A 25,018-nucleotide genomic window follows, 5' to 3' on the forward strand; every position below is an offset into this window, starting at 1 on the left:
CCTGGATTTTCTGATTTGTACTTCTCTCAAGCATGACTAGCCATGGCCTCAGCCTCACCCTGGTAGCACTAGCCTTTCTAGTGCCTGTGCTATTCTGCTGTTTTGAGTTGGCTCCTGCACAGAGCCTGAGGGAGGGAAGTCTCCATGTGCTCTCTCCACTCCTCTGAGTGCACCCACACAGAGCCAACCACAGACTGACTGTAGTTTTACCTGCAAATTCCTCTCTCTCTGTTCTAATCTGGTATTTTTAATACTTCACTTTGCTTTTCTTCTCCCTACTCCGTTAAAACTCTTTCTCCATCTCCCTCCCAAATGCTCTCCCCGTTTCTCTGAAATTGTCTTTCCTTTTACCTTCCTGTATATCAATCCCTAGCCCTCCTCTCTTTCCACCATGATTTCCACCACTCTATCGATGTTTCCCTCACCTTCAGGGGCAGATTTACCATGAAACACATAGTGCCCTAGCTTGGGGCCCCCCAACAACAGAGGGCCTCAGGGTTGGGTACTGGGCAGCTCAACACCGGCGCACCCCCTGCAGGGGGTCTGCTTCACGGGAAGGGCTCTGCAGTGGTAGAAACTGTACGGAAGCAGGAGATCAGGGAGAGAGGCTCACCCACAGCCTCAAGGGAGTAGGCAGGAGGTGCGGACGGCAGGAGCACTGTGAATGCAGGCCAGAGGACTCAGGAGGAGCACAGGGCAGCTGGGCAGCTGGCCAGAGAGAAACAGCACTTTGAAGCGGAAACCGCCGCTTCTCTCTGGCTGCATGGCTGCTCCTGCTTCTCCTGAGTCCTCCAGCCCATGCTCACAGGGCCTGATTCAGAAAGGGGGCTGGGCTTTAGGGATTGCAACCCAGGGCTCCGGGGCCCACTTAGCAGTCTCTAAAGCCCTTGCATTCCCTGAGCCCCCTCCTGCACCCTAACTCCTGTCCAGAACCCCCATCCCCAGCCTGTTCCTGCACCCTGACTCCCACCCGGACCCTGCACCCTCACCCCACTCCCACACCCCAACTTCCTCCCAGACCCTGCACCCCAACCCTGAGCCTCCTCCTGCACCCATATCTCCCCCAAGATCCCCTATCCCCAGCCTGTTCCTGCACCCTAATGCCCTCCCAGACCCTGCATCCCCAACCCTGAGCCCTAGGAGGAGAATGCAGAAAAAAAGAAAAATGGGGGGGAAGGGGAGAGAGAATGCTCCCCCCCTGTGGTGGGGGGGCAGGAAAAAAAATGAAGCTGAGCGCAAGGCCCCACTAACTCTAAATCTGCCACTGTTCACCTTTGTTCTCACTCAATATCTCTCTCCTTTTTTCTCCCCTCCCCTTTCAGGTCTCTTCCCACTTTTTCTTTCCATACTCTCTCTCTCTCTCTCCCCTCCTCCTTCATCCCCTCACAGATTTCTGTCCTGTTCCCCTCTCCCTTGGTATCCGTAGATAGGATCCTCACTGTAAAGCTTCTTATCTGCCCACAAGGTGAGGTGAAATTAAAGATTTAACAGTGTGTCTTCATGCTGATAGCCAGTGCTGGTATTAGCTGAACCAGGAAACATCAGTGGGGCCAGTGCAGGGGTGTTATGTGGCAACACTGCTTTGGAGACAGCTGAAAGGGAGATCAGTTGGCCTCCTTTCTTCTCTCACTCAAAAATGGGATCCTAACTGCAGGACTTTTCAGGGCAGTTGACTAGAATTGCCCTTAGGTGTGAACTGAGAATAGATCCCCCAAAATACCAGGCCCTATCTCCGATGTGTAGCACATCCTTAGTGGCCAGCTTTGCTTGCCAAAACTTTCTGGAGATACTTTCCATTCCTCTGCCTCTTCAAAGCATAATATTATGTAACACAAAATTAGAATAAAAGAAGAGTCTAATGAAATTATTTCAAATGTATTCAGTAAAGGCTGTCATGGGGGAGTTGTGTTACATTTTTCCTGACAACCCATACTACTCCTCCTCGTCTTCACATGGCAATCACAGGACCCTGATGCCAACTTACCAACTGGCTTCTTTGCAGTTGCCTGAGAATTCTTTAGAACACATTTATGAGCGCTAAAGTGATGTGAGGGTTATTTATATATAAAGCACGGGGGACCGTGGCTGGTTCTGATGGATCAGCCAGTGTGATGGTGGTGGTGGGCGTAGACTTTTAGCTCCCATGCTCCTGGGCTAAAACCACTCATTGCCCCTCTTTCTCCCCACCCCCTGCAAAAAGGTTTCAAGTGTTAACATGGTGAGAGGTTGATGATGGAGAGAAGAGAGATTAGGTAGGAAGGCAGGCGGGTGAAGGGTATGGAGCACAGGGCTGGGAGCTGGCAGACCCCTGGTCTGCCGCTGACGCAATGTGTCCTTGGACAGGTCACTTCCTCTCTGTACCTCAGTTTCTCCATCTGTAGTGGAAGCGTGATGTCTCCCTCGTTGGGGCAGAGGGTGGAGCTTATGGTGATTTATGTGGGGAGAGGGGTAGCTCAGTGGTTTGAGCATTGGCCTGCTAAACCCAGGGTTGTGAGTTCAATCATTGAGGGGGCCACTTAGGAATCTGGGGCAAAAATCAGTACTTGGTCCTGCTAGTGAAGGCAGGGGGCTGGACTTGATGACCTTTCAAGGTCCCTTCCAGTTCTAGGAGATAGGTATATCTCCAATAATTATTATTATAAGCATTTAGGGTTATGCTGAAGTCAGATAATCAGACTCTGCAAATGGATTCCTTGTAGAGATTCTTCAGGAGTTCTCCATGTATGGTTTCTATGTACTTACCTACCTTCTGCTCGCCCTCCTCATCACTGTAGTATCCAGATACATCCCAGGTCAATTAGATTTCCATGCTGAGGTTATCATAACCTTAGTCCCAGATTTGGACCTTAGCGTCCAAAATATGGGGGTTAGCATGAAAACCTCCAAGCTTAGTTACCAGCTTGGACCTGGTACCTGCTGCCACCACCCAAAAAATTAGAGTGTTTTGGGGCACTCTGGTCCCCCTGAAAAACCTTCCCTGGGGACCCCAAGACCCAAATCCCTTGAGTCTCACAACAAAGGGGAAATAATCCTTTTTCCCTTCCCCCCCTCTCTGTTCCCAGTCCTGGAAACAAAAGTACTTTCCTATTCCCACAGAGGGAATGCAAAAATCAGGCTAGCAATCCAACACACAGATCTCCCCTTGATTTCTTCCTCCCACCAATTCCCTGGTGAGTACAGACTCAATTTCCCTGAAGTAAAGAAAAACTCCAACCGGTCTTAAAAGAAAGCTTTATATAAAAAGAAAGAAAAATACATACAAATGGGCTCTCTGTATTAAGATGATACAATACAGGGTCAATCGCTTAAAAGAATATTGAATAAACAGCCTTATTCAAAAAGAATACAAATCAAGCACTCCAGCACTTATATTCATGCAAATACCAAAGAAAAGAAACCATATAACTTACTATCTAATCTCTTTGTCCTTACACTTAGAAACAGAAGACTAGAAAGTAGAAACTACTTCTCCAAAGCTCAGAGAAAGCAGGCAGACAGACAAAAGACTCAGACACAAAATTCCCTCCACCCAAAGTTGAAAAAATCCGGTTTCCTGATTGGTCCTCTGGTCAGGTGCTTCAGGTGAAAGAGACATTAACCCTTAGCTATCTGTTTATGACACGCCCCCCAAATTGCAGACAGTGGGGAAGCTCACTGGCGGCGATTTCCTTCTAGAACTTGAAAATAAACAGATTAATACAACACATACACCTTTACATATACTCCTAAGTATATAACTAACAGACTTCGACATTTTAAGAACACTTTTTAACTACTGAATTTTGGGAAACTCTCACGGGAGAGTGCATCAGCTACTTTGTTAGAAGCTCCTGTGATGTGTTGAATTTCAAAATCAAAATCTTGGAGAGCTAAACTGCAACGAAGAAGTTTCTTGTTGTTCCCCTTGGCAGTATGAAGCCACTTTAGTGCAGCATGGTCAGTTTGTAGTTGGAACCGCCGTCCCCAAACATATGGGTGTAGCTTTTCCAGGGCGTACACAATGGCATAGCATTCCTTTTCACTGACTGACCAGTGACTTTCCCTCTCAGACAGTTTATTGCTGAGAAACACGACAGGATGGAAGTTGTGATCTGTTGCTTCCTGCATGAGCACCGCTCCTATACCACGCTCAGATGCATCTGTGGTTACTAGGAATGGCTTGTCAAAATCCGGGGCCCTGAGCACAGGGTCAGACATGAGCGTTGCCTTAAGTTGGGTAAAGGCCTTTTGACACTCATCAGTCCACTTAACTGCATTTGGCTGGGTCTTTTTGGTCAGGTCAGTCAGTGGGGCAGCGATTTGGCTGTAGTGTGGTACAAATCGCCTGTAGTATCCGGCCAAGCCTAAGAAGGATTGGACCTGCCTCTTTGACTTTGGGACAGGCCACTTTTGGATAGCATCCACCTTGGCCTGTAGGGGGTTTATGGTTCCTCGACCCACCTGGTGCCCCAGGTAAGTCACTCTGTTTTGGCCTATTTGACACTTTTTGGCCTTAACAGTTAGTCCGGCCTGCCTGATGCGCTCAAAGACCTTTTGCAGGTGTAGTAGGTGTTCGGGCCAGGAGTCTGAAAAAATGGCCACATCATCGAGGTAGGCAACTGCAAATTCTCCCAGTCCAGCTAGTAGACCATCTACCAGCCTCTGGAAGGTGGCGGGTGCATTTCGAAGGCCGAAAGGAAGGACATTGAATTCATACACCCCCGCATGGGTGACGAATGCTGACCTCTCCTTGGCAGGTTTATCTAGCGGTACTTGCCAGTACCCCTTGGTTAAGTCTATTGTAGAGATGAACTGGGCACGTCCCAACTTCTCCAATAGCTCATCGGTACGTGGCATTGGATAGTTGTCCGGACGAGTTACAGCATTTAGCTTACGGTAGTCCACGCAAAAGCGTATTTCCCCATCTGGTTTGGGTACCAGAACCACTGGAGATGCCCATGCACTGGTAGATGGGCGGATTATACCCATCTGTAGCATGTTGTGGATCTCCCGTTCTATAGCAGCTTGGGCATGAGGAGACACTCGGTAGGGTGGGGTTCTGATTGGGTGAGCATTACCTGTATCAATGGAGTGGTATGCCCGTTCAGTCCGTCCTGGGGTGGCTGAGAACAATGGGGCGAAGCTAGTGCACAGCTCCTTGATTTGTTGCCGCTGCAGACGTTCCAGGGTGGTTGAGAGGTTCACCTCTTCCACGCCACCGTCTTTTTTCCCGTCGTAGTAGACACCGTCAGGCCACTCAGCATCATCTCCCTGGACTGTAAACTGACAAACCTGTAAGTCTCTGGAATAGAAAGGCTTGAGAGAATTAACATGGTACACTTTAGGCTTTAGTGAGGAATTGGGAAATGCTATGAGGTAGTTTACAGCTGCCAGGCGCTCTTGGACCGTGAAGGGCCCTTCCCATGATGCTTCCATCTTATGGGCCTGTTGCGCCTTCAAGACCATAACCTGGTCTCCTACCTTGAAGGAACGTTCTCTGGCATGTCTGTCATACCAGGCCTTTTGCTCTTCTTGAGCATCCTTTAGGTTCTCTCTAGCAAGGGCTAAAGAGTGTCGGAGGGTGCTTTGTAGGTTGCTTACAAAGTCCAGAATGTTAGTTCCTGGAGAAGGCGTAAACCCCTCCCATTGCTGCTTCACCAACTGTAATGGCCCCTTAACCTCGTGACCATAAACAAGTTCAAACGGTGAAAACCCTAAACTGGGATGTGGTACAGCCCTGTAGGCAAACAGCAACTGCTGCAACACTAGGTCCCAATTATTGGAGAATTCGTTGATGAATTTTCGTATCATGGCCCCCAAAGTTCCATTGAACCTTTCCACCAGGCCATTGGTTTGATGGTGGTACGGGGTGGCAACCAAGTGATTCACCCCATGAGTTTCCCACAGTTTTTCCATGGTCCCTGCCAGGAAATTAGACCCTGAATCTGTAAGGATGTCGGAGGGCCAACCTACCCAGGCAAAGATGTCTGTTAGGGCCAGGCACACAGTGTTAGCCCTGGTGTTGCCTAGAGCGACTGCTTCTGGCCATCGGGTAGCAAAGTCCACTAAAGTCAGTACGTACTGCTTTCCTCTGGGCGTCTTTTTTGGGAAAGGGCCCAGAATATCCACAGCTACTCGCTGAAATGGGACCTCAATTATGGGGAGTGGCTGGAGAGGGGCCTTGACCTGGTCTTGAGGCTTTCCCACTCTTTGGCATACCTCACAAGACCGGACATACTTGGCAACGTCCTTGCCCATGCCCTCCCAGTGGAACGACTTCCCCAACCGGTCTTTGGTTCTGTTCACCCCAGCATGGCCACTGGGATGATCATGGGCTAAGCTTAAGAGCTTCCCCCGGTACTTAGTTGGAACCACCAACTGTTTTTTGCGGCTGCCATTCTTCCCGGTGTCCACCAGAAAGAATTTCCTTGTATAAAAGTCCTTGGTCTATAACAAACCGGGATCGATTAGAAGAGCTGAGAGGCGGTGGGGTGCTCCGTGCCGCCGCCCACGCTTTCTGAAGGCTGTCATCTGCTTCCTGCTCAGTCTGGAACTGTTCCCTTGAGGCTGGGGTCACCAGTTCTTCCTCAGACTGTGGACTTGGGCTTGGTCCCTCTGGAAGCGATGTAGGTGATGGGGTTGTTTCCGTTGCTGGTGAACCGCTCTCCGCTGGTGCACCTGAGGGTATTTCAGGCTCTGGCTGAGCCTTTTGGGTATGGCTGTCTGTTGCTTCTGCCAGTTGTGGCTCGCTGGCGCCCACTGGCGTTGAGTTTGAAGATGGGGTTGCAATCGCTGGTGCTGGTTGCTGTTCCAGTTCTGGGCCTGGGACTGGAGGTGGTGTGGCTGTTTCAGTGGTTGGCATGGAATTTGGATACACTACCTCTGTCTGGGTCTCTGGTAACCCAGACGGGGCATCTGTGGACGGTTCAGGAACAGGAATGGGTTTGGAAGCTTGCCTGGTTTGGCTACGTGTAACCATTTCCACTCTCTTAGCCCGCCTCACCTGGTTGGCCAAGTCTTCCCCCAGTAGCATGGGGATAGGATAATTGTCATAGACTGCAAAAGTCCACATTCCTGACCAGCCTTTGTACTGGACAGGCAGTTGAGCTGTAGGCAAGTCTACAGCTTGTGACATGAAGGGGTAAATTGTAACTTTGGCCTTTGGGTTGATGAATTTGGGGTTAACGAAGGATTGGTGGATAGCTGACACTTGTGCCCCCGTGTCTCTCCACGCAGTAACCTTCTTTCCGCCCACTCTCAAATTTTCCCTTCGCTCCAAGGGTATTTGAGAGGCATCCGGGCCTGGGGATCTTTGGTGTGATGGTGGTGTAATGAATTGCACTTGCATGGTGTTCTTGGGACAGTTGGCCTTGATATGTCCCAGTTCATTACACTTAAAGCATCTTCCATCTGATGGGTCACTGGGCCGAGGTGAGTTACTGGAGACTAGTGAGGTGGAAGGGTAGGGTATCTGTGGCTTTACTTGGGTGGTATGTGGGGTCTTTGGCTGTCCTCGGTTGTAGGGTTTATGGTCTGTGTGCCCCCTGGGGTAATCGTTCCCCTTGACAGTAGCTTTCTTGCTTTCTGCCAGTTCCATCCATTTGGCTCCAATTTCCCCCGCCTCAGCGATATCTTTGGGATTTCCATCTTGTATGTACCGTGTGATGTCTTCAGGAACACCATCCAAGAACTGCTCCATTTGTATGAGGAGGTGCAGTTCTTCCAAGGTTTGAATGTTGTTTCCTGTTTTCCAGGCCTCATAGTTTTTTGCAATGTAGTAGGCGTGTTTGGGAAATGACACCTCTGGTTTCCACTTTTGGGTTCTGAAACGCCGACGGGCATGATCTGGGGTTATCCCCATTCTGTATCTGGCCTTGGTTTGAAAAAGTGTATAGTCATTCATTTGCTGCTTAGGCATTTCAGCTGCCACCTCTGCTAAAGGTCCACTGAGCTGTGACCTCAATTCTACCATGTACTGGTCTTCAGGAGTGCTGTACCCAAGACAGGCTCTTTCAAAATTTTCCAAGAAGGCCTTGGTGTCATCCCCTGCCTTGTAGGTGGGAAATTTCCTGTGCTGTGGAGCAATAATTGGTGCCGGGTTGTTAGGGTTGGCTGGCACAGGCAGCCCAGCTTTTGCCAACTCCAGTTCATGTTTTCTCTGTTTTTCCTTCTCTTCATTCTCTTTTTGTTGTTTTTCCATTTCTCGGCGGTGGGCCAACTCTTCTTCTTCTTGCTTCCTCCTGTGGGCCAACTCTTCTTCTGCTTGTTTCCTTCGGTAGGCCACCTCTTCTTCTTCTAGTTTTCTTTTGTGTGCTGCCTCTTTGGCTGCCTGTTCTCTTTGGTAGGCTGCCAGTTTGATGCTTTCTTCCTTTTCTTTCAGCTCCAGTTGTCGCCTGTGTTCAGCTTCTTTGAGTTGCTCTTCGGCCTCAATTTTTGCCTTAGAAGTCATGATTCCTGTTTTCTTGTGTTGGGGTGCCCTCCGGTGTTTATCTTCTGAACTGCAGGTTCTGTTGCCTCCTGGAGTCTGCCTAGCAACAGTGCTTTTTTCCTTTTCTCTCTCTAGCGTAAACTAGAAAAACCACTTTATTTGTATATATATATAGTGCTGGTAATGACTCTCAATGGGAGTGCTATTGTGTGACAAAAGACCCTTAACAGTCTGGTAATGGCTTCTTGCTTAACATGCAAGCCACAAACTGCCAGAGAGAGCAGAAAAAAAAATTCTCTCTGGTTCCCTTTTAAAACCAACTGTTTCTCTCTGCTAAAAAGCCCTTAGCAGAGAAGAGAAAAATATAATATTCCTACTGGCTTCTGGATTCTGTCTATATCCCACCCGCTGCTACACCATATCATAACCTCAGTCCCAGATTTGGACCTTAGCGTCCAAAATATGGGGGTTAGCATGAAAACCTCCAAGCTTAGTTACCAGCTTGGACCTGGTACCTGCTGCCACCACCCAAAAAATTAGAGTGTTTTGGGGCACTCTGGTCCCCCTGAAAAACCTTCCCTGGGGACCCCAAGACCCAAATCCCTTGAGTCTCACAACAAAGGGGAAATAATCCTTTTTCCCTTCCCCCCCTCTCTGTTCCCAGTCCTGGAAACAAAAGTACTTTCCTATTCCCACAGAGGGAATGCAAAAATCAGGCTAGCAATCCAACACACAGATCTCCCCTTGATTTCTTCCTCCCACCAATTCCCTGGTGAGTACAGACTCAATTTCCCTGAAGTAAAGAAAAACTCCAACCGGTCTTAAAAGAAAGCTTTATATAAAAAGAAAGAAAAATACATACAAATGGGCTCTCTGTATTAAGATGATACAATACAGGGTCAATTGCTTAAAAGAATATTGAATAAACAGCCTTATTCAAAAAGAATACAAATCAAAGCACTCCAGCACTTATATTCATGCAAATACCAAAGAAAAGAAACCATATAACTTACTATCTAATCTCTTTGTCCTTACACTTAGAAACAGAAGACTAGAAAGTAGAAACTACTTCTCCAAAGCTCAGAGAAAGCAGGCAGACAGACAAAAGACTCAGACACAAAATTCCCTCCACCCAAAGTTGAAAAAATCCGGTTTCCTGATTGGTCCTCTGGTCAGGTGCTTCAGGTGAAAGAGACATTAACCCTTAGCTATCTGTTTATGACAGAGGTCACTAGAGGATTTTGTGGAGTCTTTTGCTCCTCTCTGTTCCCTGTTTATAGGATGCTTTCCATGGTGTGTTTAAAAGAAGACTATTTCCACATGTGTATGGAGGTTACATAAAAAAGAAATTACTCTATGGGCCCTCCTACATCCTTGCATCCTTGTCAGAATTGTGTAGATCATTTTCTTTATCTTTGCTATATGATCAGATCTCTATATTTCTCATGCACACATCACCATAGTATCTAAGCAGTATTTTCCTTGCTTCACACCTTCTACTCATTCAGTCTCCATCCTTCTAGGCAATGGTTATAAATCCATCAACTACTCTGCTCCATAGGCACAGATGGATTACTTGAGTGACATGAGACATTTCCTCTCTTATCAAGACTAAGCATACTGCCTATACAGTGCTCCCAACTCTGGTAGGGGTAACAATCATAAAATCATAGAACTGAAAGGGACCTTGAGAGGTCATCTGGTCCAGTCCCCTGAACTCAAGGCAGGACTAAGTATTATCTAGACCATCCCTGACAGGTGTTTGTCCAACCTGCTCCTAAAAATTCCCAATGATGGAGATTCCACAATCTCCCTAGGCAATTTATTCCAGTGCTTAACCACCCTGACAGTTGGGAAGTTTTTCCTAGTCCAACCTAAAACCTCCCTTGCCACAATTTAAGGCTATTGCTTCTTGTCCTATCCTCAGAGGTTAAGAACAACAATTTTTCTCCCTCCTCCTTGTAACAAGCTTTTATGTACTTGAAAACTCTTATCATGTGCCCTCTCAGTCTTCTCTTCTCCAAACTAAACAAACCCAATTTTTTTCAATCTTCCCTCATAGGTCATGTTTTCTAGACCTTTAATAATTTTTGTTGCTCTTCACAGGACTTTCTCCAATTTGATCACATCTTTTCTTAAATGTGGCGCCCAGAACTGGACACAGTACTCCAGTTGAGGCCTAATCAGCGCGGATTAGAGCAGAATTATTCCTTCTCGTGTCTTGCTTACAATACTCCTAATACATCCCAGAATATTGTTTGCTTTTTTTGCAACAGCGTTACACCGTTGACTCATATTTAGCTTGTGATTCACTGTGATCCCTAGATCCCTTTCTGCAGTACTCCTTCCTAAGCAGTCATTTCATATTTTGTATGTGTGTGACTGATTGTTCCTTCCAGGGCCAGCTCTATCGTTTTTGCTGCCTCAAGCAGTGGGGAAAAAAAAGCCATGAACGGTGGCACTTCAGCGGCAGCAATTCAGAGGCAGGGACCCAACGAAAAAGAGCTGGACATGCCATCCCTTTCCGTCAGCCACCCCAAGCACCTGCTTGCTGAGCTGGAGCTGGGAGCCGGGCCCTAGTTCCTTCCTAACTGGAGTGCTTTGCATTCGTCCTTATTGAATTTCATCCTATTTACTTCAGACCATTTCTGCAGATCATTTTGAATTTTAATCCTATCCTCCAAAGCACTTGCAACCCCTCCCAGCTTGGTATCGTCCGCAAACTTTATAAGTTTATAACTTTGTGCCATTATCTAAATCATTGATGAAGATATTGAACAGAACTGATCCCTGTGGGACCCCACTCATTATGCCCTGCCAGCATGACTGTGAACCACTGATAACTACTCTCTGGGAACAATTTTCCAGCCAGTTATGCACCCACCTTATAGTAGCGCCATCTAGGTTGTATTTCCCTAGTTTGTTTATGAGAAGGTCATACGAGAAAGTATCGAAAGTCTTACTAAAGTCAAGATATACCACATCTACCGCTTTCTTCCCTATCCACAAGGCTTGTTACCCTGTCAAAGAAAGCTATCAAGTTGGTTTGACATGATTTGTTCTTGACAAATCCATGCTGACTGTTACTTATCACCGCTTTATCTTCTAGGTGTTTGCAAATTGATTTTGTAATTATTTACTCCATTATCTTTCCGGGTACAGAAGTTAAACTGACTAGTCTGTAATTCCCTTTTTATAGATGGGCACTATATTTGCCCTCTTCCAGTCTTCTGGAATGTTTTCCTTCTTCCATGACTTTTCAAAGATAATTGCAAATGGCTCCAATATCTCCTCAGTCAGCTCCTTGAGTATTCTAGGATGCATTTCATCAGGCCCTGGTGATTTGAAGACATCCAACTTGTCTAAGTAATTTTTTACTTATGTCCCTATTTTAGACTCTGATCCCACCTCATTTTCACTAGCACTCACTATGTTAGACTTCCAATTGCCACCAACCTTCTTGGTGAAAACCAAAACAAAGAAGTCATTAAGCACCTCTGCCATTTCCACATTTTCTGTTATTGTCTTTCCCCCCTCATTGAGTAACAAGCTTGGCCTTCCTCTTGCTTCTAATGTATTTGTAGAATGTTTTCTTGTTACTCTCTATGTCCCTAGCTAGTTTGATCTTGTTTTGTGCCTTAGTCTTTCTAATATTGTGTAGGGACAAAATTAGAATTGGACTTCGAACTTTGAACTCTGATTCTATATATGACAAAGCACCACTAATAAGCTGTCTCTGCCTCTGTTTTGTTTTTGTTTTTTTAAATCATACTAGTTTTATTGCTGTGCTCATTCCAGTAAGCATTTTACCAATGCAACCTGTGCACGTAACGTGACAGCAAAATGGGTATGCTCCTCACTGCACTCTGAGAACACCTAGTCTGTCTCTTGTACATTTGGAAATATTGCACACATCCTGTTATTTGTTACACTGTCTCTTACATTCTGCATCTCTCCCATTCGATTTTCTCATCCAGGTGCATAATTTTTAGATTGTCGGGACAAGAACTCTCTGTATGTCTGTACAGTGTCCAAAAATATGAGGCCTCAACTTTCTTGGCGCTGCTACAATATAAATTTTAAATAAATAAATTAGGAGATTTTTTTTCTATAACAACTCTCAAATTTGGATCACAAGAAAAATAATTTTGAAGTTTTGATAGTGACTTTGACAGTTAATTTCTGTGCTTACACTACATGAAAATTTGTATTAAGAGCACAAAGATAGATACCTTGGAAAGGTTTGAGTTTCAGAATGTACTAGAGCTGTGTGCCCTGTCATGAAAGATTAAATCGCTGGAAAATTTTAAAATTTCCTTTGGAAAATTCAGAACTTCAATGAGCAAGTAAGTTTTAATTAAACAAATTCCTTTTGTGATAATAAAGTAAGTGGCAGTGAAAAGCTTGATTTGGTCTTATATGACAATATATTCTGATTTCTGACATGTGTAGCCGTTTTAAGTTAAGTCCATATATCAGCAAATCCTCCAAATGCAAATGAAGCCCCTATCATCAGAAAATAGAAAATACTAGATAAAATCCATGTTGTGATGTACCACATGTACATTCATTCTGTTAAAAGGTAATATAGCGAATAAAAATTGAGAGGATTTGTTGGGAAAAGCCTTCTAAAATTATAAAATTAGCAGTTAGTGATTAATGTCTTCACACTAAGTATTATTGGCACTTTTACTATTCATCTCTTCTCAATACATTTTAAATGTATCAAATTATCTATCTAGACCTTATAGTGTGCTCATCACCATGGCACCTGAGTACCTAAATTAGATCTTTTTTTTGGTTAATGCAAAACTAGCAAAATAGAAATAGACAAACCTTCTGTTTTTGTTTTGAATTTTACCTTTGTTTTACTGCTTCAAAATTATAAAGTGTGATCAGTGTGCTGTCACAGGACAAATAACTGAAAAACAGAAACATGGGGAAATTTAAGGAGGAGAAAGAGGAAAGGTAAACACTCATGAAATCAATATATGTGGAAAAGAAGATTACTGAACATGAATTACATCAAATATCTTTAGTACAAAAAAATGCTTCTGAATAACAACAATCTCCCTGCTTCTTAGATTTAAACAATTTCCTTAATTAGACACTAGATAGCTGCATGTGAGACACCTACATAAATGGCTTGATTCAGCTTGGTTGGTGCAGGCAGAGGCAAATAAAATCCTCAAGCCAGAGAGGGGGAAGGTGGGAGCCAGGGCATCACAGAGCAGGTATATAATTGTTTGTATTTAGTATTTTAGGACAGAGCATGAGTCCAGAGCTGTAAAAGTTATACAGCTTCAGACCTGATCCAGAGACCATGGAACTCAATGAAACTCTTTCCATTGATTACAATGGGTCTGGTTATAATGTTCATAGAGAATGTTGTAAAGAATGTTATAAAGAGTTTACAGTTTAAAAGACAGACTTAGACAATTATGTCTGGTAAGACAAGTAGTATTTGCACTATCACCTTCCTTTAGCCATTATGCTGGGGATGGCAACTTTAAATTGTGACACAGGAGTTCTGGCAGCAGTTTCTGCTCCAAGGATGACAATGTCATCTCCTGGCCACCCTGGCTTCTCCGCAGTCAGTGTCACCCACTTTAGAGGCTGCGCTGGCTGGCTGCAGGCCACCCTAATGTAGGGGGTTGGATTTGTAGTTGCCTTGCAATGCCAGAAACCCCTGTCTGGTGAACTTGCTGCTGCTGAGGTCCCCGCAGAAGCCAGCAGAATCCAGGGTTAAAGCTAGTCCTGAGAGCATGTATATTCATTCTCTACTTCAACATAAATAGATTTTTCCAGCTATCTGAGGAGTGCCATCTTGTGGAAATTTCTATTGATCCATATGAGTAGTTTGTTTCTAGCCTATACTGTAATTGGATATTTAAACAAGTAATGCCTATTCTATTCTGCACCTGACATACACACATAACGATTTTCCATCCTGATTAACAAATTTAAAATAAAATACTAAATCTGTATTTTTTTTTAAAAAGATAATGTTTCTAAATGTAATAAAACAAATTCCATGACAGTAGGAATGATTATTTTATAATGAAGCTAATTGATTCATTATGATTTTAAAAATATATATTTTGGACAGAAAATATTTGACCAACTCTGTCTAGTTAATATTACATAGCAGGTGAAAATCCTGTCCTTATTGAAGTAAATGGAAAAACTCCCCCATTGACTTCCATAGGTCAGAATTTCACCCAGCATGTTAAAGGAAGGTTGTCAGATCTTGGTCATCCTTTCTGTGTAATGCTGATTCCTTAGGATGACTACCAAAAGTTCTTTGGATTCCCAGCTTCTGTCATAGAATAGCCATCATCAGGTACAGAACAGACAGAACAAACTTGATATGTTGTTAATAATTATTATTACTGGAAGCCTAAACCTTGGCAAAACCTTTTAAGGCCCTTCCTTTGATTAATCTTCTGTAGTCTTAAAATAATGTAAAACCCAGAAGTTGTTCCTTAGAGCCCTTTAGAACAAAAATATCAACATTTAATAGCTATATTCCACATACTTTCATCTTAGCACCTTCTCCCATGCCATTCCTTGCACATGAAATTCTCCCCATTTGCCTCTCTCTCCCTACTCAAAACATCCTTAAAAGACATTTCTGAAGACCAAGCCACCAAGAATAGAAAACGTACTTTAAAAAACAAACAAAATGCACCACCTAGAGTTTGTGGTCCTTCCCCTGTGTATCATCTGTCTTTTGACTATATGCTCTTTTAGGGCTCAATCCTGCATCCCTCATTCATTCTAGTAGTTCATGCTATCTGGGAAGATACTGCAGAAAAAGCACTTGGAAACATTAGTTGGTATAAACACTAGTTGGAATTGGGCAAAATAAAAATATGAGACAACTGTCATAGAAGGGAGATGCCTGATGTGGTGCAGGTGAGTGACAGGAAGGTGAACATAAGAGCAAAAGGGCTCTCTGAAAAGATGCCATCTATGCCTCTTAACCAGCAGCATCAAATTAAATGTACAAGAGTTTCAGTAACTTTGTTGCTGTTGGCTGTGCTTCTATTTCTGTTCCCATGGAAACAGGTGGTGAATTGCCACAAACATAAGAGGATTGCAAGTTTTAAAACTCGCAATCCTCTTATGTTTGTGGCAATTCACCACCTGTTTCCATGGGAACAGAAATAGAAGCACAGCCAACAGCAACAAAGTTACTGAAACTCTTGTACATTTAATTTGATGCTTCTGGTTAAGAGGCATGGATGGCATCTTTTCAGAGAGCCCTATATATATATAAATAAAATAAAGCTTTTGGGTTTAGTTCCCACTTCCAAATGTTTGCATTTACCTCAAATGCGAATGTCTGGAAGAGCTCCTCTCCTCCTATGGGCCAAATCCCCTCTTAAAATTCATTTATTTCATGAATCTTTCCAATACTGAATATCCACAGAGAGTGTTTCTACTTATTCTTGTGCTTAAATTGTAACATGCCTGCCCGAGTTAGACTATAAGCAGTAGAGGCAGGGATCCAGTCTTTTCTATTATTTATTATTTGTATTACTATTACACCTAGTAGCTCTAATCAGGGATCAGGACCCCTTGTGCTAGGGGTTGTAGAAACAGAACAAAAAGATGGTCCCTGCCCCAAAGAGCTTGCAATTTAAGTATAATACGTGAGATAACAAATGGACACAGACAGACAGACAGACAAGAGTACAAGGAAACAATGAACAATCTTGATCAGCATAATATGCTGTGATCTCAGCTCACCAGGAGCCTAACCATTGTCAAGTTTTTTGTAGGTATCACAGTAAAGGAGAGTTTTAAGGAGAGATGTGAAGGAAGATAAAGAGGTAGCTTTGTGAATGTTTATGGGGAACTCCTCCCAAGTGTGAGGGGCAGCATGGGAGAAAGCATGAAGGTGCCTGTTTGAAAAGGTAACAGCAAGACAGTGGACACTGACCTGGGCTGATTAGAGGTGGGAGCTGACCTTTCAATAGTGAATGAGAGATGATTTTTTCAAACCCTAGTACTTTTATTGACTTTTAGACAAAGGGGAAAAAAAGGAAGAATAACATGCTAGTGTGGGACAAAGGCAACACATACAGAAATTGCGTATAAATCACACATGGCACAAACACAAGTGATTAACTGGTTTAACAAAGAAACTTGTCTCCAGTATAATGTCAGATCCATATGAAATGTTATTCTACAATGACCCACTAGTGATCTTCTAAAGACATTCAGGGTGTGCTACAATCTTATAGTAATGTTATTTAAACGAGGGAGGGAAAGACATTCTGTTGCAGAATAGGCCACAGTCTCTCCACAAATTAGTTGGGGGCAGGGTTGGGAGGGATCGGAAGCCCAGCAAGTAGAGTGGTACTGAGATGTAATACAGTTCCTGAATGAGGTATATATTAAAATATGAGGATTTTGGTTCTCCTCTCCAGAGGTTTCAGGGGAATAGAAATGGCTGGCTTTAAGAATCTTAATGTTAATTTTCAATAAGCCTTGAAGCTCTGGGAAAGATCCAGAAGACTGGAAGAAAACCAATAGTAGTGCCAGTTTTTAAAAAAAGGGTACATGGGATGACCCAGGTGATTGTAGTTCTGTCAGACTGACAATGATCCTGGGCAAGATAATGGAGTGGCTGTTGCAGGACTTGATTAATAAAAAATTAAAGGAGGTAATGCAAATCAATTTGAGTTTATGGAAGATAAATCCTGTCTAAATAGATATCTTTTTTGATGAGATTACAGATTTGGTTGTAAAGGTAATAGGGCTGATGTAATTAACTTCTGTAAGACATTTGAAGTGGTGCAACACAAGATTTTGATTAAAAAACTAGAACAATATAAAATTGACATGGCACACATTAGATGGATTAAAAACTGGCCAAGTGATTGGTCTCAAAATGTAATTGTAAGCAGGGAATCATCCACTAGTGGGTATGTTTCTAGTGGGGTTCCATAGAGATTGCTTACTAGTGTAGGGCCAAAAACCATTTTTATTAATGAGCTGGAAGAAAATATTAAATTATCACTGATAGGGTTGCAAATGCCACAAAAATTGGAGGAGTGGTAAATAATGAAGAGGACAGGTCACTGATCTGGATCATTTGGTAAACCGGGCCTAAGCAAACAATATGTGTTTTAATATGGCTAAATGTAAATGTATACACCTAGGAACAAAGAATGTAGGCCATAGTTACAAGATGAGGGAGTCTATCCTGGAAAGCAGTTACTCTGAAAAAGATTTGAGGGTTGTGGTGGATAATCAGCTGAACATGAGGTCCCAATGTGATACTGTGGCCAGAAGAGCTAATGCAATCCTTGGATGCATAACAGGGGAATCTTGAGTAGGAGCAGAGAGGTTATTTTGCCTCCGTATTTGGCACTTGTGCTACTGCTGCTGCAATATTTGCCCAGTTGTGGTACCCACAGTTCAACAAGGATGTTGATAAACTGGAGAGGATTCAGGGAAAAGCCACAGGAATGATTAAAGGATTAGAAAACTTGTTTTATAGTGATAGACTCAAAAGAGCTCAATCTATTTACTTCACAAAGAGAAGGTTAAGGGGTGACTTCATTAGCGTCTATAAATATCTACGGGGGAACAAATATTTAAGAATGGGTTTTTCAGTCTCGTAGAAAAAAGTATGACATGATCCACTGGAAACAAGGCATACATTTTTGACAGTGAGGGTAATTAACCCTTGGAACATTTTACCAAGGCTCCTGGTGGATTCTCCATCATTGACAGCAGTTAAATCAGGATTGGATTTTTGACTAAAAGATATCGTCTACGAATTATTTTGGGGAAGGTCTATAGTCTGTGTCAGACAGGAGGTCAAACAAGATTATCACAGTGGTTCCTTCTGGTCTTGGAATCTATGACTCTATGAATCTTGTCTCGCAGAGCTTTCCCAGAATTATGCCCCAGAAGATAAAGGGGCAGTTCCTCAGCTGATGTAAATTATCATAACTCCATTGATTTAAGTGGAGCTGTGACAATTTGCACTGGCTGACGATCAGCCCAAAAGTCTTTTGCATCACAGATCACCTGGAGTTTTGCTAGGAGTAATATGGCTGTCATACTCCTGCCTCTTTGTGATCCCATCTAAGCGATACACAATCTTTTCACCAAGGGACAGTGTTGTCTTATGCTATTGACTATTGAGAAGGGTTCAAATAGTTCTTCTTTATCCAATGTCACTGCTTTGAAGATAAAACATTTGCAGAATAGTGAATACATTCCAAATCTGTTTTTTATTAATTCATGACATTTTCAAACTAGCAACATTAATTAAATGCATGAGATCAAGTTCATATGACAATAGTAATACCAAGAATTTACCATTAAAGATCTCAAAGCACTTCACAAAGGTAAATGTTCTTATTCACATTTTACAGATGGGGGAACTATGGAATAGAAATGTTAAGTGATTTGCCCAATGTCACACAGCAAATAAATGGCAGAGCAGGGGATAGATGATAAATATTCAGTCCCCCAATCCTGTGCCCTATCCACTACAATAACTCTATTCTGTAAACTTTCTTAAATGTAAGCAAAAAGTAAAGCAATGCAAAAATAAGAGATAATATATTTTGAGTTTATTCATTCTAAATCTTTAAAACAGAGAAAATATAATCATTTTATTTCATAGGATTTTGAACTAAACAATGAGATGAAAATGAATGTTCTAAATTTGCTGGAAGAAGTTTTGAGAGATCCAGACCTTCTACCACAAGAAAGAAAAGCCACAGCAAACATACTGAGGTAAAGATGTTTAAATGAATTTAATTTAATTGTAAGCCATATTATGAAAAACAAAGAAATCAGTAGCTTGCTATAACACAGTGTCTTTATTTTTGAAAGATCACAAAGTGCTTAACAATTGAAATACAAACCATATACAGGGATAACATTACATCTGCCAATGAAATGCAGCCATCTCTGGGATAAAATGTGGCAATTGTTTAGCAGCATATACCTACGTTGCACAGGAATCAAAGAATATTTTAACAAGTAGAAACTGCAAGAAGATTGAGGAGAATTTAGGTGTGCATAACGTAATTATCCAATTTGGTGAAAACTATTGTGTGATTTTTATTAATGACAGCAAGCAGTCCGGACATGAGATTTACGATTCATCCAGAAACATACACCTTCAGCAGCACATAACAAATACCATGCAGGGCATCAGTTCTGTATTCATTTAGAGAGGAGGATGCTGCCTACTGTAAATAATCAACACCATTTCTTAAAGTATCTAGATGTTCCTTGAAGGTCTTCTGTCCAAATGATGAGCAGCTCAACCTGCTTAGTTTGTGAAACTGGCAGCCTAATGTGATATGAAAGATTAAATAAAAGAGATGTTACTTATACATTATGATATGCTGATAGCCATGACTAAAGTTACTTGGGTGGATTATAGGAGTAAATGCCTGGTTAACTAATTGCCATAAAATAAAAGGCATAAGAGTTTCTGCAGAGGGATAAAATTGAGTGAAATTACAAAGCTAGACTATATTGTAATGTCAGAGGAAAGACAACTGGCTTTGCATATACATATTAATATGTGTAATTTCAATCAGTCAGTGTGGTGGGAATGACATACATTTTATAAGAAAGTAGCTGATATCTATGTACGTTTTGTTAAATTAGTAAGGAAGAATTAAGAGTAGAAAATCAGAGAAGTAAGATATGAAAAACGGAACAATCAAGGACATGCCTCAGCAGCTTCTTAGAGGTCTTGAATATTCTACCAGAAGGTCAATAGATGTACAATAAATATATGCTTGAATTCTCTGAGAACATAGGACAAATTTCAACATCAGATATTTGTGTGAAAAGGAACAGGTCAGAAAATGAGTGAGAAGTTGACTTGGTGGATAAAAACTGATCGAAGGGCAAGAATAGTATCTTAAGAAATAGGTCTTTTAAGATGAGAATTTGTTACTGCATGTTAGTAAGGCCTCAGTTCATTTTTTCACATAAATAAAAAAACATGAACATCTAGTATAATATATTGTATATATAACACGTAGTATTACTGAAAATAAGAATTGCACAAGTGTTAATTATTCTTGCTTAGATGAAGCTTAAGAAAGAAGGATGTAACCGATTGTGGTACAATAGGTTTTAATAATGCATCTATGAGCAAAGAATACAAAGGAGACCAAGATGCTGGGAAAGAGATCTGAAGTTACTTTGAAATCCTTAAAGATCTCAGCCAAATATAGGCCTGAGGGAGAACAGAATGAAGTGCTATTAACAGAGAAATGGGATAAACTTGTACATTGAAGACATATATATCTATCAAGTTGATACATAAAACATTGGTTGTTCCTTCCAAAAAGAACAATAGCAAAGGCGATGCTGAAACTGTTTGTGAACGAATTCCTCCCTTTCCAACGTTGTTCTATTGCTCCTTTAGACTGCATTTATTTACTTGTCTATGTGCCTTTCTATGACACTTACTGATGCAGTTTCTGTCTGAGCACCTCACATCAATTAATGAATAGAGCTGATAAAAAAAGTCATTAAACATTTTTTTATGAAAAATGGTTTTTGTCCATAATGAATGTTTATGAAAAGTTTTTGTTCTGGTAGACATGTTCCAGTTTTCCAACAACAAAAAATGAAAACCAAAACATCTTAGTTTTCAAAAACTGAAATATTTTTGGCATTTTTAATAGGAAAAAAGGGGTCAGGAAAGAGAAAAAAGAAAGAGAAAGGAATAGCAGGACCAAAAACCAAAATATTTTGTGGAATAAACATTTTATTGAAAAATTCCACAAAGAATTTGAACAAAACAAAAATTCTTCATTTTTTTTGTAGAAAATACATAGCATTTATTGAGCATCTCTATTAATTAATTTATCCTCACAGCAGCCTCCTGAGCTAGGGGAGTATTATCACTCCCATTTTACATGTGGGGAACCAAAACGTAGATTAAGTAATTTATATAAGGAGCCTGTCACAGAGCCAGGAAAAGATTCAGATTTCCTGAGTCCCAGTCCACTGCCATAACTGCAGAGCCAGCATCCCTCTCCTTTCTGTACCTGTAGTCCACCTTTACCTGGTCCTATCAGATCTTTCAAACAGTCAGCCTGGATCACACCTTTGCTGGAAGACTTTCATGTAGTGTTGATGGTTCAGTATATATCATTATTCCCTCTGGGAGAATAATGTACTAATGACCCAGTGTGGTTTCGAAGGATACTGTGTGCTGTGCATTCTTTCAAATGAGGTATGAAATCAAGGTCCTGAGTAATTATGGTTGTTAAAAATCCTGTGTTACTTTTCACAAGGATAGTAAGGGTACTAATTCTACTTGCCCTGGTCAATTCCTACACTTGTGTTTACATGTGCCTAATTACATTCTTCCAGTAGTTTGAATAGAATAAGATGCTCTTAGTTTCCTCTATAGTGTCACTGTTCTATGTTGTTGAATAGTTGCTGAACAGTTCATTCTATAGATGACTTTATTTCATCAGTGGCTGAAATTATTCCTGTCTACAGCCTAAATATGTGTTTATTATATATGCATAGTACTTTAGAAACTTTCAGGATGAAAATTGTTGCATAAATGTAAGATTATCATGTTCATAATTTAAATTGGTGTTCCACTATAATCAGTAGAATGTCGGGATGCAAGTAAAAGGTGCTGTCACCTAAAATGTAGCAGTCCCATAAGATCTTGTACTGCACAAGCAGCTACAAAGGAGATGTGTATTTGCTAGACTTACATGGAGGATTTTAGTAACAATCAGCTGGTTAAGAGAAAGTCATTCCTCAAGATTTTATACTTCTGAATAGCCTCAGCAATCCCATGAAACAGAGAGTATTAGAGCAGTTCTGATTTTGCTCAAAAATCATTCAGTCAGGAAAAACATGTGTCATACATCTTAACTCAGACAGATGAAGTCTGACTCCTAATTCACCTGAAGAAAATAGGTTTCTGGGTCTTAGGAGCAGTTTCTAAGACTCAAAAAAAAAAAAAAAAAAAAAAAAAAAAGTACAGCAGTTACATCCAGAGTAGCATTCTCTAAAATGCTATGTGGTAACTGAGAAGAGAAAATAAAAGCTGACTAACTAATCAAGAGATATTTCCTTTTTTGAAGACTTATGTTTGCCTAGCTGTTGTCATCTGCTAATGAAACAAGGATGATCGTTCTATCACTTATCTACAAGCCTAGATTTGTAGGTTTCCAGGCCTAAAGTGTATACGTGCAAAAGTTCAAGTGCTCTGCTCCTGATGGTAAGATTGTGGGCATGCACTTTTTTTTGACCTACTTCTATTCTGCACTGGCAATAACACATGAGCTTGAGTACTGTCAGTATAACACCTGACTCTTGAGAAATAACCTGTGCAATGAACCAAAGCTCAGAACCCTCTGAAAAGCTCTGACCAGGGGGAGTTGCAGTGACTTTTCTTTGAGCTATTGAATGTTCCATGTGAGGTCATCTACAGAGCTGTGTCCCCACCTTCAGTTGCTGCAATAGCATGATGGGGCTCCCTCTGGTTCTTCAATTTGTCATCTTGTTGGTTGAATCAGAATTGGAACTGGTTCCAGGCCTTTCTTCATAAGCTCGACCTCAGGATTCCCAGAAATCAATAATCAGAAATCAATAGTGTCATGTCATGAGGATTTGGATGGTCTGATAGAGTGAAGAGTGCCTCTGACTGAATACTGCCACAATTTTCATTGGGATCAAGAACCAACAGAAGAAAAAGAGGAGATGGCACCATCATTCCCTGGATTCCCATTCTTCCTCTAAAATTCAAATTGTCTTAGTGCTGATAGATTCAAATGTTCCCTGTGCTAACAATTAAATTATTGCTTGTGCTGTGAAAGAAGGACTAGTGCTGCGTAAGGGTTTCTCTTCCCTTGAGATCACTGTTCCACACTGATGCCATTCCTATTCCATGCCTCCTTCTGGCAGCAGTTCAAGGAGAAGATTCTTTGCACTCCTTCCCCCATCTGAAGGAGTGTTCTTTCTGTTCTTAGTCTCTGAACACTACAATTCTTGTGACAATGACAACTGAGGTTAAGGTTCTTGTAACTAAGAAAATAGATGAGTTTCAGGCCTTAATGGCAGACCCTCCTTAGTTGTGGCAGGATAAGGTGGTATTGTGTCCTTATTCTAAACTCATCCCTGTAGTGATCACTGGTTTTCATCTGAATCAGACTACTAATTTATTTGTTTTCTACCATTCACTACCAGAGGAGGTTAGGTTACATGTTTTGGGTGCTTAAGAGGGTTCTTAGCTACTACTGTCATAAAACAAAACTATTTCTTTAGTCCCCTGAACTGTTCATAACTTAAAGTGGCAGGATTAGGAGAGAGACAATATTTGCTGAAGTTGATTAAATCTTGTACAGAAAAATACTCTGAGTACTAAAAGTGCCAGAACATTATCAGCTAAGCGTAAAACAGCTGCTAGGGCCTGTTCCATTATAGAAATATGTAGAGCTGCTACCTGGTAGTCCATCCCTTGGTGTAGCATTACCCTCTTGACCGGCCTCAGTTTGGGAGAGCAGGCCTGCAGTCATTGTCCAGTTCATCACCTTCCTATACCCACTTTGAGCCTATGCACAGGCATGTCCCAGAAGTGTGGATCTGTACTGACCATCTACCTGAAGGATGTCAGTTACAGTGAGTGATTTCTTCTGAAAATTGATCCAGTATTAGTATGTGCATCTGTGTGCCAGCTGACCCTTTTGCACACATGTATGCCTCTCTTTGAAAATCTGGCCCTAACAGTTAATCTTATTCCTCCAATTTGAAAATGGTTAAGGGGGAATTTGTGTTTCATAAGCAAATTTTATTGTTAAACCCAGAAATATTATGATCACGGCCAGGAAAGACAGAATAAAGAAACTAGGTGGTAAAGAAGGTCTTTATGCTCACTTCTAAACTGCTCCATGCAAACTCAAGTGATCAAGCAGAATGGCTGGTATTTTTTGCATGATGAATTCTTGGTTGAGCAGACTGACAGGATATCTCCGCAGGGCAGAGAAGCTTTTTTAAAAAGCCATTATTCCTGAAAGCCAAACAGGCCCTGCTGAAATATGTTCTGCTGGAATAGGGCTTGAGTTTGATCTGCCTTAGTTAGTAAACTTGGAATCTGGACAGAACTTCATTGACACTGAGGCACGAACAGATTGCTGATACTGAACCAGGGAGTTGTAAACTATAGGCTGGATCTGTACTGCAGTGAACAGTATTAGCTGATAAACAGCCCCATCTGGAAAAAAAATCGTGGTTTAAAATAACCATTTCCTTCCTCTCATAAATAACAAAAATGTATTTAGACCCACGGATACAGAGAGTTAAAAGTTTGGCTGGACAACTAGTGCTCTTTCACCATGTGATCTTATCAGACGATAAATCTCAAGGCATCTACCTAATTCTACCCTTTTTTAAGTTATGTTTTTTTTTATCTTATTTACAGCTAAGAGAATGAAAAGTTAGCCAACTTGTGACAACACGTGCTTTAAAAAAAAAAGTTACTTCAGGATGGTTATAACCAGTATTTGAAGTGTTGGGACAAGAAGTTAAGAATTGTTTAAATGTGAGAGATATGTGAGAGCTACTAAACTTACCAGCTGA

General features: G+C 41.8%; 1 protein-coding gene across 2 annotated transcripts in view; it reads left to right on the forward strand.

Annotated features, from left to right (window-relative positions):
- Nucleotides 1-25,018, forward strand: part of RASGRF2 (Ras protein specific guanine nucleotide releasing factor 2) — a 209,708-nt gene that overhangs the window by 166,301 nt on the left and 18,389 nt on the right. For both annotated transcript variants that reach the window (XM_050946114.1, XM_050946115.1), the window contains exon 19: nucleotides 19,062-19,174. In XM_050946114.1, coding sequence (XP_050802071.1) covers nucleotides 19,062-19,174 — 113 coding nt within the window. The remainder of the gene's footprint in view (nucleotides 1-19,061; nucleotides 19,175-25,018) is intronic.

The sequence above is a fragment of the Gopherus flavomarginatus genome, chromosome 3 (genome assembly GCF_025201925.1).
Source record: "Gopherus flavomarginatus isolate rGopFla2 chromosome 3, rGopFla2.mat.asm, whole genome shotgun sequence".
Classification (NCBI taxonomy): Eukaryota; Metazoa; Chordata; order Testudines; family Testudinidae; genus Gopherus; species Gopherus flavomarginatus.